Raw genomic sequence first — 12554 nt, 5'->3', positions numbered from 1 at the left:
TAAAATTAGCTGTCATATCTACTCATTCCATTCATTCATGTGTTCATTTTTGTAGAAGTGTGTGCTTTTCATCCTTTCATGTGTTTGTCTCTTTCGGTGTTTTCCCTGTTAGACTTTACACCCTTGAGTGGTGATCACATTATTCAATTGGCTTTGCATGGATGCCATTGGTTGTCTGCTCCCTCGTTTTAAGGACAGGGATTCTCTGGGAGAGTCCCAGAATGACGCCTGTCTTCGCCCCCAATTCAGCAGGGATCCAAGCAACAAATGGAAATTACATTGTAACTGTCCAGTTATGTCAAATTCCTAAAGAATCAATGCAAATAAACAGAAAATTGTGCAGAAAGAGGAGGAGAAGAAATATCAACAATATTTGATATAGTAGGCAGCAATGTGGTAAAGTAAAAAAAATGCAAGATTTCCAGTCTGAGAAACCTGGGTGCGAATTCCAACTCTGCCTCTATTAGTTTGTATTGCTTTGGCCGCAGTGATGGTGAACCTTTTGAGCTCGGCGTGTCAGCATTTTGAAAAACCCTAACTTAACTCTGGTGCCGTGTCACATATAGAAATTTTTTGATATTTGCAACCATAGTAAAACAAAGATTTATATTTTTGATACTTATTTTATATATTTAAATGCCATTTAACAAAGAAAAAATCAACCAAAAAAATGGGTTCGCGTGTCACCTGTGACACGCATGTCATAGGTTCGCCATCACTGGCCTTGGGCAAGTCACAACCTCAGGTTGTTGTTGTTGTTGTTGTTGTTTTTGTTTTTACCTGTAAAAATGGAAGTAGCACTTTGTAGAGTTCCTGAGTAAGTTAGAAATAATGTCCACACAGTGTCTGACACACTTAGGTGCTCTATAAATGGTAGCTATTCAAAAGTGGTTTCAGGCAGAGTTTAAAAATGATATAATATCTCCATGGCCTTTTAACAGAAAGCTCCCCATTCCCCAGCGTCTCCACACTTTCAGCTGCTGTGGAGGTGTTCGAGATTGCTCAGTTTTACTTTCTGCCAGTCTACAGAATTTTTTAATTTTAGAATTTTTTAGGGAAATTTTGATGTAAATTCAGAATATTTACATATAATCTCTATTGAATAATGTCTTTGACTAGTAGTAATATAGTCCATGTTAAATGCATTGGTGCTTAATTCTTTAAATCCATTCTTCCCCAGGGCACCCCTTAGCCTAGGACAGCCTCAGGTATCTGCAGTGGCAAAGATCTTCCTTAGGCCAGTGGTCCATAGATGTCCAGCACACCCACGACTGTCGCAACTTCTGCTTCCATGGATGGCCTGCTGTCTGTCAGGACAACTCTTCCCAAATTCCACACGATCAAATCTCCCCATAAGTTTTTCCAGAATTCTCAATTTTCAGTACAGTGACTTCAGGTCAAGGAAATTTTTCTTCTCCTGATATTTAGAAAGGACATATTTTAATTTAAACTAATATTTGTTTTAATATGTAAATGAAACCAGAGACTAATCACTTCATGTCCAAGTGAAATAAATAATGAATTTGCGTTCCATTTCTATTTATATTTGTATTTTTTAAAAATTCCTTTCCATAAAGTGAGTGAACCTTGGCTGTGGTTGTCTGTTATGAAATATAAAACCTGAGAAGTCCAAATATGATATAATGGTGGAAATCAACATATATTTTTATTTTCAGATACCCAGCCAGTTTGTTGTAATAAATGAAAAATTTTGCAGGTAAAAGAAATTATTTACATTAAGTATCTATAATAATAAAAGCATAATATGCTAATTAGACCAGACATCCTTCCGGACGTGATTCTGGATCCTTCCAGAAGAAGCCAGGGCTGGAGGGAAGCCTGGGTCCCAGGTGCCAGAGGGAAGCCGGTGCCAGCAGGCGGGGGAAGGAAAGCCTACTCTTGCACGAATTTTGTGCATCCGGCCTCTAGTAAAGTATAAATAAGAACCTATTTGGCAAATCACTATGACTGCTCTTTTTTGCTCTCAAATATTAGTAATAAGACTTAAAGAATGACACATATACGTGTGCATACACACACACATATACAATAGAGATATTAGAATAGTAACATGTATTCTGAAATACTATTCTTTTTGAAATGTCTTTTGCAAAGAGTGGTCTATTTTAAAAATGCACTTGAAATTTTAAAAATTGCTTTTAGTTACATGTTGTAGATATTTTGAGGTTGAAAGATGTCTTGGAAACAAGTTTAGTCCAGTCCCTTCTGAATCAGTTCCGTGTTCTTTGGTCAAAGTCAGCAGAAACGGATTCTGACTAAATAAAGTAGAAATGATTTTATGGGCAGGATATTGGGTAACTTGCTGAATTTAGGGGGGAACTGGCTCCAAAGAAAAGAGCAAGACTGGCACCCTTGAATCTTGAATGGGTCTAGGTAGCAAGACCTACTTGAGACTCCCGTCAGGATGTTGCTGCCAGGTGGTTTGAGCTCCAACAACCTTGTACACTTTTGTGTTTCTTGCCTCAACTTTCAAAATCCTGGGAGAAGGGCCAGTGGCTTACTTGGGGTCACTGACCCACCTGTGCCCAGGGAGTCTTTGAAATCAGATCCAACCGAGAGGACACACAACGTGGGACCGGCCGTTTCCAAAGTACTTTGCATTCTGGGAGGACCCAGTCCAACCCAGGCAGCCTCGCCTTCCAGGTCAGGGAAATGGATGCTTTTCTGCATCTCTGTCCCAGGTGAGATTAGAACCGGGATGGCCTCCTCTAGTGTTTATTTTTATTGTTTAAAATGAATAGTCTAATTTGGGTTCATTTAGACTATTCTTCATTTCTGCTCCAGAATGCGCGCCTCACCCACAGGAAAACATGCTGGCAGCTCAGGCATCGACCTACATTTAGCGCCAGTGCTTGTTTGAAGCCTTGTCCTCTCAGACTTCCTATGCCACCCCAAAACTCTCTTTGGGGTTACCCCTTGGGTATCCTTTTAGGCTCCTCAATCTCAAGTTATCTGAATCCAAATTCATTATCTTTCCCCAAAACTGTTCATCCTTTTGTGTTCCCCTCTTCAGCAAATTAGCAATTACCCCCTCCAAAAACCTGATGTCATCCTAGCTCCTCTTGTTCCATCACCCCCAACATTCACTCATGAATCAAGTAATCAATATTTTTCTCTCCTAACTATGTGTTGAATCCACCTGGTTCTATTTATCTCCCTCATTTCCCTCAGTTCCATTGTATGACATTCAAATTAAACTGGGCAGCCGGTCCAGCTTTATCTGGCATCCCTGAGTGCCGGGGTTTGTCAGCGTTCACTTCCAGATCTTGATCTAGGACCTGTGATAGACACTGACTTTGCCTATCTGTATCCATTTCTCCCTTCTTCTTTGCCAACATAACTGCAGTTTTGTTTAGGGTAGCAAGGTGCCCTAGAACAGGCAGCACCTTTGTTTTTCTAGTCTCCTTATAGCAAGGATGGCCGTGGGACAGGGTTCTGACCAGTGGAACCGAAGTGGACATCTATTAGTAGTTGCAGAACTGTTTCTCTTTTCCCCAATAATAGGGATAGACACAGCTGGTGCCATCCCATCCTCTCCTTTTTTGTGGCCTTGAAGGTGGAAATGATCATTGGGAGCTGGAGAAGCCCTCCAGTGACCAGCAGGGGACAAGCATTAAGCGTTAAAGGAAAGGTTAACGTTCAAGGCCTGAGCCTTGAACTTGCCAGCCACTGCACCAAGGCCAGTAGCAGCCTACCTTTAGGCATCCCGTTCTGTGAGAAATATAAACCTCTCATTTTGAAGGCAATGTGAGGCCAGTTTTCTCTTTCTTGTAGTTGAATGTTTCCCTAACCTGTGGGGTTCTATACAGATGTCCATCTCTGATGCACGCGATCCATCCTTTTCCATCAACTCTGGAAATATACTGACCTGACTCACTCCATCCCTCCTCAGTGTTTCTTATTCTCAGAGTCATAGCTGTGTCCTCCTTCTGTCCCCAGTGGGCAGTCCACACAACAGCCTTTAGCACTCATCCCCTTTCTATGGCATTGTGGGGAGGAGAGGAGAGAGGAGATGGGCTTTCACAGCATCCCGTTGCTTCTTCTCCACACTCTCTCATGACTAGAAGGCAGGAACTCAAATGTTATTTCCTCCTGCCATGTAGGTATGGCATATATTAATATGCACACTTCACAGATGACAAGAAATGAGGTTGAGGGGAATTTCATAGACCTGGGTGTTCTGATCCGAACTTTGGATGTTTTGACTAATTCTAGTCTATTTCCACTCCACACTGAAATTTTTATTGCAAGTAGTATCACATCAAATCAGTTGTTCGAAATATTTTTCTTCTATTTATTAAAAAGAGGAGTGTACTAACCGGTTTGGCTCAGTAGATAGAGCGTCGGCCTGCGGACTGAAGGGTCCCAGGTTCAATTCCAGTCAAGGGCATGTACCTTGGTTGCAGGCACATCTCCAGTAGGGGGTGTGCAGGGGGCAGCTGATCGATGTTTCTCTCTCATCAATGTTTCTAGCTCTCTGTCCCTCTCCCTTTCTCTCTCTGTAAAAAATCAATAAAATATATAATAAATAAATAAATAAGAGGAGTGCAAAATAGTTAATATAAAGCTATATCATTTGGTCTCTAAATTCTTGTTTAGTGGAATAATAGCCACCCTATTTCCTGCATGGCAATTTGCATCTGAAATTATTTATTATTTGTTTGCTTATTTGTTGATTGTTTTCTCCCATGAGAATGCAAACTTGCCCCAGGGCATTGAACCTAATTGGTCTAGAACAGTGCTTGGTGCTTAACAGGAAACTCAATAGCTATTTTTTGCATAAATAAATAGAATATTTACTTGTCACTTTATCTCCTTGCATATGATTTATTATTAAGTTAGTAGTGAAATATTGATCTAACAAATGATAATGTAATTTTAACATAAGTAATTCAAAAATATATTTAGTAATACATTTCAGCAAACATATTCTGCATGAATGAATGAATGAATGAATGAGCCTCCATAACATACAGTGAAACCATTTACTCTAGACTGCATGCTTTGATATTAAAATATTTCACTTTTTTTTGTTTTGCTCAGGTTATTGGTTGTTTTGTTTTGGTAAAAGTCTAGTATATCAAGTATTTTTGGATGTCATCAATTGCCATGATCTGGAATGTTTGGTGCCCAAAATTCATATGTTGAAATTCTAATCCCTAAAAGTGGTAGTAAATAGGGGCTTTGGGAAGTGCTCAGGTCATGGGTAGATCCCTCCTGAATGGGATTAGTACCTGATAAAAGAGGCTCCAGAGCAGCGGTTCTCAACCTGTGGGTCGCGACCCCTTTGGGACTCGAACGACCCTTTCACAGGGGTCGCCTAAGACCATCGGAAAACACATATATAATTACATGTTGTTTTTGTGATTAATCACTATGCTTTAATTATGTTCAATTTGTAACAATGAAAATACATCCTGCGTATCAGATATTTACATTACGATTCATAACAGTAGCAAAATTACAGTTATGAATTAGCAACAAAAATAATTTTATGGTTGGGGGTCACCACAACATGAGGGACTGTATTAAAGGGTCGCGGCATTAGGAAGGTTGAGAACCACTGCTCCAGAGAGATCCCTAGCCCCTTCCACTATGTGAGGGCACAACACAGCTAGAAGGCACCAGCACAAACCACACTGACGCCTTGATCTCGTACTTCTAGCCTCCAGAACTGTGAGCGATAAATTTCTTTTGTAGATAAGCTATTCAGTAATATTTTGTTACAGCAGCTCAGACAGACTAGGACATAAGTCAACTATCTAGCTTGTTTGTCCATATCAAAGGGAGCTCAGCTTTAGAATTGATATATTTATAATGTAATTTTATTAAAACTACTGAGTTTGGATAGCTCCTGGCATCTTTCATTAAACTGAAGTTCTTCAGTGGTTAGTTTTCAGTGCTTTCACGGAGGAAAAAAAGGCAGCATGATTCAACCTTTCATTATTGTAGGATACAAACACTGCACAAACTTCAAGAATGAAAATAACATTTTGAGTGTTCTGATTCTCGCTCCCAGTTACCGGAACACATACAAGAAGAACATCTGTGTGGACATGCTGCGAGATGGGTATCACAAGTCCTTCACTGAGCTCTTCTCCCTGATGGAGAAGTGGGAAGCCCTGAGGGAGGCTGCGAGGGTCAGGTCCGTCTTCTGGTTGCAGAAACCCCTGGAGGAGCAGCCTGATAAGCTGGATCACTTCTACTACTACCTGACCAGGGCTGAGGTGGCTGAAAGGAAAAGTAAGTGCAGGGAGGATTACAAATTGTTTCTTGTATACTGATATACCTTGATGCGGAGGTGGGGGAACGAGGAGAGATAAACCAAAGAACTTATATACTTACTAGAGGCCCGGTGCACAAATTTGTGCACTAGTAGGGTTCTTCGGCCTGGCTGGTGATCGGGGCTGATTGAGGCCATCTCGCCAATCCCTACCAGGGCGGTCGGGGCCAGTCGGCCTCGGGGAGGGACCGTGGGAGGTTGGCCACCACGGGAGGTTGGCTGTGGGAGCTCACTGACCACCAGGGGGTAGCTCCTGCATTCAGCGTCTGCCCTCTAGTGGTCAATATGCATCATAGCAACTGGTCGACCAGTTGTTCATTGCAATGGTCACTTAGGCTTTTATATATGTAGATATGCATAGCCCATAGATATGGGCCATAGGGTGGGGAAGCCCTGAGGAGATGGGTTGGGTCTAAATGGAGGGGAACAAAGGAGAGGGAAATGGGAGACATTGTAATACTGTCAACAATAAAAAATATACTAAAAAATAAATTGTTTCATGTATGAATTTGAGACATTAAGACATCTTAGCACAGTTCAACCTAGTCAAATAAGCATCTTTATGGAATAAGTGCCAGAACCTTGAATCACAGGGCTGACCCAGACACAGGGGTATTGTGGTACTGTCATTGCAAACCAGAGGAGACAAGGAATAGCACCTAATACCATCTCCACAACTTTCCAGTGTATTAAAATCTTCTGTATCATTAAATATGAAACTTTCCAGAGTTCTTCTTTATCTATGAACTGAATATTGACTTTCACTGAGGCAATACTTTCAAAGAACATTATAATTTGAAAATTAGTATACTGATTTTCTAGTATTTGTATAATGGAACTTGAGGGTTTCATCAATAAATGCTATAGATTTCAATCAGAATTTTTACTAGTAAACTAGAGGCCCAGTGCACAAAAATTTGTGCACTTGAGGGGTCCCTCAGCCCGGCCTGTGCCCTCTCGCAGTCTGAGACCCCTCGGGGGATGTCCACCTGCTGGCTTAGGCCTGCTTCCCGGGGGAATAGGGCCTAACCTGGCAGTCAGACATCCCTCTGGCAACCCAGGAGCCCTCAGGGGATGTCCACTTGCCAGTGGGGACCAGGCCTAAGCTGCAGTTGGACATCCTTAGCGCTGCTGAGGAGGCGGGAGAGGCTCCCGCCATCACTGCTGTGCTGGCAGCCGTCAGCCTGGCTTGTGGCTGAGCAGAGCTCCCCCTGTGGGAAGGCACTGACCACCATGGGGCAGCTTCTGCATTGAGCATCTGCCCTCTGGTGGTCAGTGTGTGTCATAGTGACCAGTCATTCCCAGTTGTTCTGCTGTTAGGGTCAATTTGCATATTACCCCCTTCAGGGTGGGGGTCCCTGCTGGGGTGCCTGGCCAGCCTGGGTGAGGGGCTGAGGGCTGTTTGCAGGTGGGCCACAGCCCCCAGCCACCCAAGCTTCCAGTGGAGGCTGGCTGGAAGCAGGTATCTGGGATTTATTTATCTTCTATAATTGAAACTTTGTTGCCTTTAGCGGAGGCCACAGCTGGCCAGGGCAGGTGGAAAGCTTGGCTTCCTCCATCACCGGGGCAACCAAGCCTCTTGCTTGCTCCAGCTCCGTGGCTGCTGGCTGCCATCTTGGTTGGGTTAATTTGCATATAGTCGCTCTGATTGGCTGGTCGGCGTGGCTTGGGGCATAGCAAAGGTACGGTCAATTTGCATGTTTCCCTTTTATTAGATTAGATAGTGAGAAGAATTAAAAGCTGCAAATCACAATTATGAATAAAATTGTTAATTTTATGTACTTCATCACATTGTTTCTAACAGATTCTTTTTTTCTGTTTCCTAAGATTTTCCAGAAAGTCACTATGTTTCAAGTATCAAAGAAAATATTTTAATCTCTACTATAGTACTGATGTTGTTGTCATTTCTATTTCTTAGTTGCATATTAGAAATTAGTCATTTTATATCATCAAAGACTGGAAATCCTAGATTTTGACATACATTTGGTATTCTAAATTATTCTTTCCTTCAACTTCTTGTGTGAAAGTACCATAGGACCTAAAGAGAGAAGCTCATGCCCTATCATGACAATGTCTACATTTCACTTCAGGCCTTTCTATGAAAAAATATTAGCAACATTTTGTTACTTAATGCTACAATGGGGGAAATTGATGGGGCCATGGAAATAGCATCAGAAGATAGCAAGAAGTCTTTCAACATCCATAGTAGAGTCAATACGTATTTATCATCAGGTTGTGACCTGACTTACAAATATGAGTTACACAAAAATCCTACCACCACCACCATAAGTGAACTAGAGAGAGAGAGAGAGAGAGAGAGAGAGAGAGAGAGAGAAAGCGCAAATAGGAGGTGATTATTTATATTATGAGAAGAATTTAACTGTAGAATTGACTTTTAAAATAGAATACTTGGGCAAATTTTAAAATGTTATTTACATACAATTTCTCTGTAAATTAACTTTTATAAATAAAAAAAATGCTATTTTAAAAAACCTACATACTGATATCAACCACAAATTCTGAAGTGATATTTACACTGAAAATAAAATTGATCAAGATTAAATTTGTCCAGTGGTCATTTTTTTCAAGTTGAATCATCATATTCACTAAAGGCTTTAAATAGAGGCTTTCATTTAATTAGAATAAACATGAGTCAAATACAGCACTTCAGAAAGTGTCCTTAATATGAGAAACTTATCATAAAGCATTTTGTAATGATAAGCAAACTAAAAATGCTAAATAGTCCATTTTAAGGTAGAAAACATTTTAATTTATAATCTTTTATTAAAGAAAAGTAACTATACATATAAGTAAAAATGTTTCTCCAATTCCAAAAATTAGCAAAGTCCAAACTTTATAATAACCAATATCTTATATACATGGTATAAATAATGAAAATAAATATTTATTTACTGAGTGGTCTATTATATATCCATGGTAACCAAGGTTGCATTTGTTAAATGGAACAAAATCACCTCTTGCCCAAAATTACTCTTCTATAGCGTTATCTCCATCAAAATGCAGTGGCTTTTGCCTGTTTGAAATAGAGAAAATTAAAATTATTGCAATAAATATTACTGGAAATGCTTCCATTGCAGGACATATAAAACATTTATATGTTCTTTTTAAAATTTTGTATACTTTTTTTTCACATTTAACACATGAATTTTGTTGGGAGAAAATTGTTACTTGAGTTAAGACTATCCCAGGAAATGGGTAAGGAATATGCACATTCACTCTTATTAACTTGGATTAATCCTAAATCCTTAAACACGCGCGCACGCGCGCACACAAACACACACACACACACACACACACACACACACACTCTTCAGGTAATATATAGAAATCTGTTAATAGTACCTCAAGATTCCATTGCATATGGTTATGAGATCTGAGATATTCACTCTGAAGTAGCATATCTCTGAGCATTCGCATTTCTTCTCATTGAAAAGACCATCACTCTAGAGTTACCATGAAGTTCATGTTATCAAAGCTGTGGCACTAACAATAGTTATCTTGGGGTCAGTCCTGTCTCTTGAGATTTCCAGAACGGGAATCTAGACTTACTTAAATTATTTTACAGAAAATTTTCTGTTTTCTAGCAAAGAAGTATTTTAAAGTAAGCCAGTCATTGCTTTTTGGATTATTTTCCATTTGTTAAAGTGTTTCTTTGTCCCTGAAAATGTTTCTTATATTACCCGTTGTTGTGAGTAATCTCTGTACCATCTGTAACATTATGGTTATGGCCCCGTGCCCCCATGGGGCTAGAGAAGAGATGACAATAATGGTAATGGGCAACTGAATCAATAGATAATTCAAACATTATTTACACTTGACTTTATTTTTTAAATAAGTCTTTATTGTTGAAAGTATTACATATGTTTTTTTTTTTCTCCATTGCCCTCTCCTTCCCCCCTGCCCCCGCCAAGTCTTCACCGCCCACTTTAAATTATTGCCAAGGGTTAACCAGCAATTTTTTTTTCTGGTAACATTTACTTAGGATATTTAAAGTATATTCTACTCAAGCAGAGTTCCACAAGATGTTGATAGGTTTTATGTGAAGCAAAATAAAAATAATTTTCTGATGAAATAAGTTTGAGAAACATCATGTGAATTAACATTAATGTCAGGCAGGTTGGTTTATTGCAGGACTTACCAGAGCCTTTAACATGCCAATGTATTTACTGAAGGAGGGAAATGAGCAAGATAATTTCCCAAATTTATTTTATCATGGAATTTGCTTTTTTAGGTAGCTTAATAAATACTGATCTAAATAAAAATGAACAATAAAGTTGATTTTCATTTTATAAATAAACCTGCAGATAATTCAAGGAGGGTAAAGGCTGCTTATAATGTGAAAAATACAATCCATATATTCGAATCACACAAAGATTAAAAACTTGAATATATCCCTTTATACTTATTACTCTGAAAAAATCCCATTTACCTTGATAGCTCATATCACTCATTCTAAAAAAAAAAAAACACAAAAATTTATTTATGAAATGTTAGAAATGTTTCTCTATTAAGGCCGAATTACTGAAAAATAGAAAAGTTATTTCAGCATTACATATATTTTTAAAAGTTCATTATATAACTTTTAAAAATGGAAGAGAAGAAGTATTTTAATTACAGGCTTTAAAAATAACTCTCTAATCACTAAATACGACAAAGAATATAAAATACTACAACACAGATTTTAGTGCTCTGTTCACAGTAGGTAGAAGACTCAGAATGGGAAGATCACGCGTGGGAGAAGCCAGTTCTGAGATGAGCACATGGTTTTGAAGTAAATACCTCAAGTTAGTCTCCGATTTTCACCTGTGCTGCTGCAGGATGGCTCTCCGGAGGCCAACAGGGAAAACTTTTTAGTTTTACTTTATTTTAGGTATAAAACCTATTTTGAGGTAAATCTAATTTCCCTTGGAATTATGAAGCAATATATGTAAAGGAATGACTTTGGTTTTAGAAATTTCTTTTGGAACATTGGAGTGACTTATGTACAGTTCTAGTAAGCTTAGCTTCAATTTTTCTAAGCAATTCAACTTTAATCTTACAGGAATGGTTGTGGGCAATGTATAAATATTTTTCACAATTGTAATCTTTTCAGGAATATATCAGTGAATAATAATGATTGTGTGTTTTTTAAATCCTTGGAAAGGTAATCCAGAGGCTACCACATATTTACAAGTGTGCTTTTTGCACAAAGGCAAAAAGACATAAGGATTCTGAATTTGTTCATATTCACCAATAGATTGGAGTTTACAGGATTGAGACACAATTTATAAACACAATGTTTTGATTCAAGTTTATGATTGATGACAGTGGGATTTACAAGACTTATTCACAAAGGATTAATACTTTTTTTTTTTTAGTACAAATAGATCAGGTGCCACTTCAGGGGAAAGGGTAGCTTTAACACACTAACAGCTAATAAACTAATACTGTTTGAGTGACAGGGATGACTAGTATTAATGCATTTTCAGCAGAAAAAAAGGACTCATAGAAAACAAAAGCATAGAAATTCACTCTTTCTTAGCGTTGCTGGTAACTCTTATGGCTGGAAATATTGCTAGAAAGTGTATGGAGCTTATTGAGTCATTCTTTTTTTCTTTTCTTTATTGATTATCCCTTCATTGCCCCCCACTCCCCCCACTCATGCCCTCAAACCCCTGTTGTCTGTGTCCATTGGTTAGGCTTATATGCAATGCATACAAGTCCTTTGGTTGATCTCTCCCCCTTACCCCCACTCTCCCCTACCTTCCCTCTGTGGTTTGACAGTCTGATTGATGTTTCTCTGTCTCTGGATCTGTTTTTGTTCATCAGTTTATGTTGTTCATTATATTCCACAAATGAGTGAGATCATGTGATATTTATCTTTCTCTGACTGGCTTATTTCGCTTAGCATAATACTCTCCAGTTCTATCTATGCTGTTGTAAATGGTAAGAATTCCTTCTTTTTATAGCAGCATAGTATTTCATTGTGTAGATGTATCACAGTTTTTAATCCACTCATTCTTGACTTTTTTTCTTATAAGCCCCATGATTTTTTTTCTTCTAAGTGAAAAACCTTACCATTTTCATTCACATTATTTACATTATCTTTTGCCATAGTTAAGAAACCTTGCTTTCTCTGTATTTACTTTTTAATCTTTAGTGAGAAAGGTTTTTATGATAACCACATACTCATTTCTTCTGAAAGCACTGAGCACATTGCTACTATATGTTGTTGTCTTTTGTCTTATAT

The 12554-nt window shown here is 38.7% G+C and overlaps 1 protein-coding gene across 4 annotated transcripts in view; it reads left to right on the top strand.

The window, feature by feature from the left end:
• TTC29 (tetratricopeptide repeat domain 29) overlaps positions 1–12554 on the top strand; it is a 163644-nt gene that overhangs the window by 21426 nt on the left and 129664 nt on the right. For all 4 annotated transcript variants that reach the window (XM_070417227.1, XM_070417228.1, XM_070417225.1 and 1 more), the window contains one exon: positions 6041–6264. In XM_070417227.1, coding sequence (XP_070273328.1) covers positions 6041–6264 — 224 coding nt within the window. The remainder of the gene's footprint in view (positions 1–6040; positions 6265–12554) is intronic.

Source organism: Myotis yumanensis, unplaced genomic scaffold (assembly GCF_028538775.1).
Source record: "Myotis yumanensis isolate MYYU_CA2020_CCGP unplaced genomic scaffold, mMyoYum1.0.hap1 SCAF_5, whole genome shotgun sequence".
Taxonomy (NCBI): domain Eukaryota; kingdom Metazoa; phylum Chordata; class Mammalia; order Chiroptera; family Vespertilionidae; genus Myotis; species Myotis yumanensis.
This window is presented reverse-complemented; position numbering and strand designations above follow the sequence as displayed.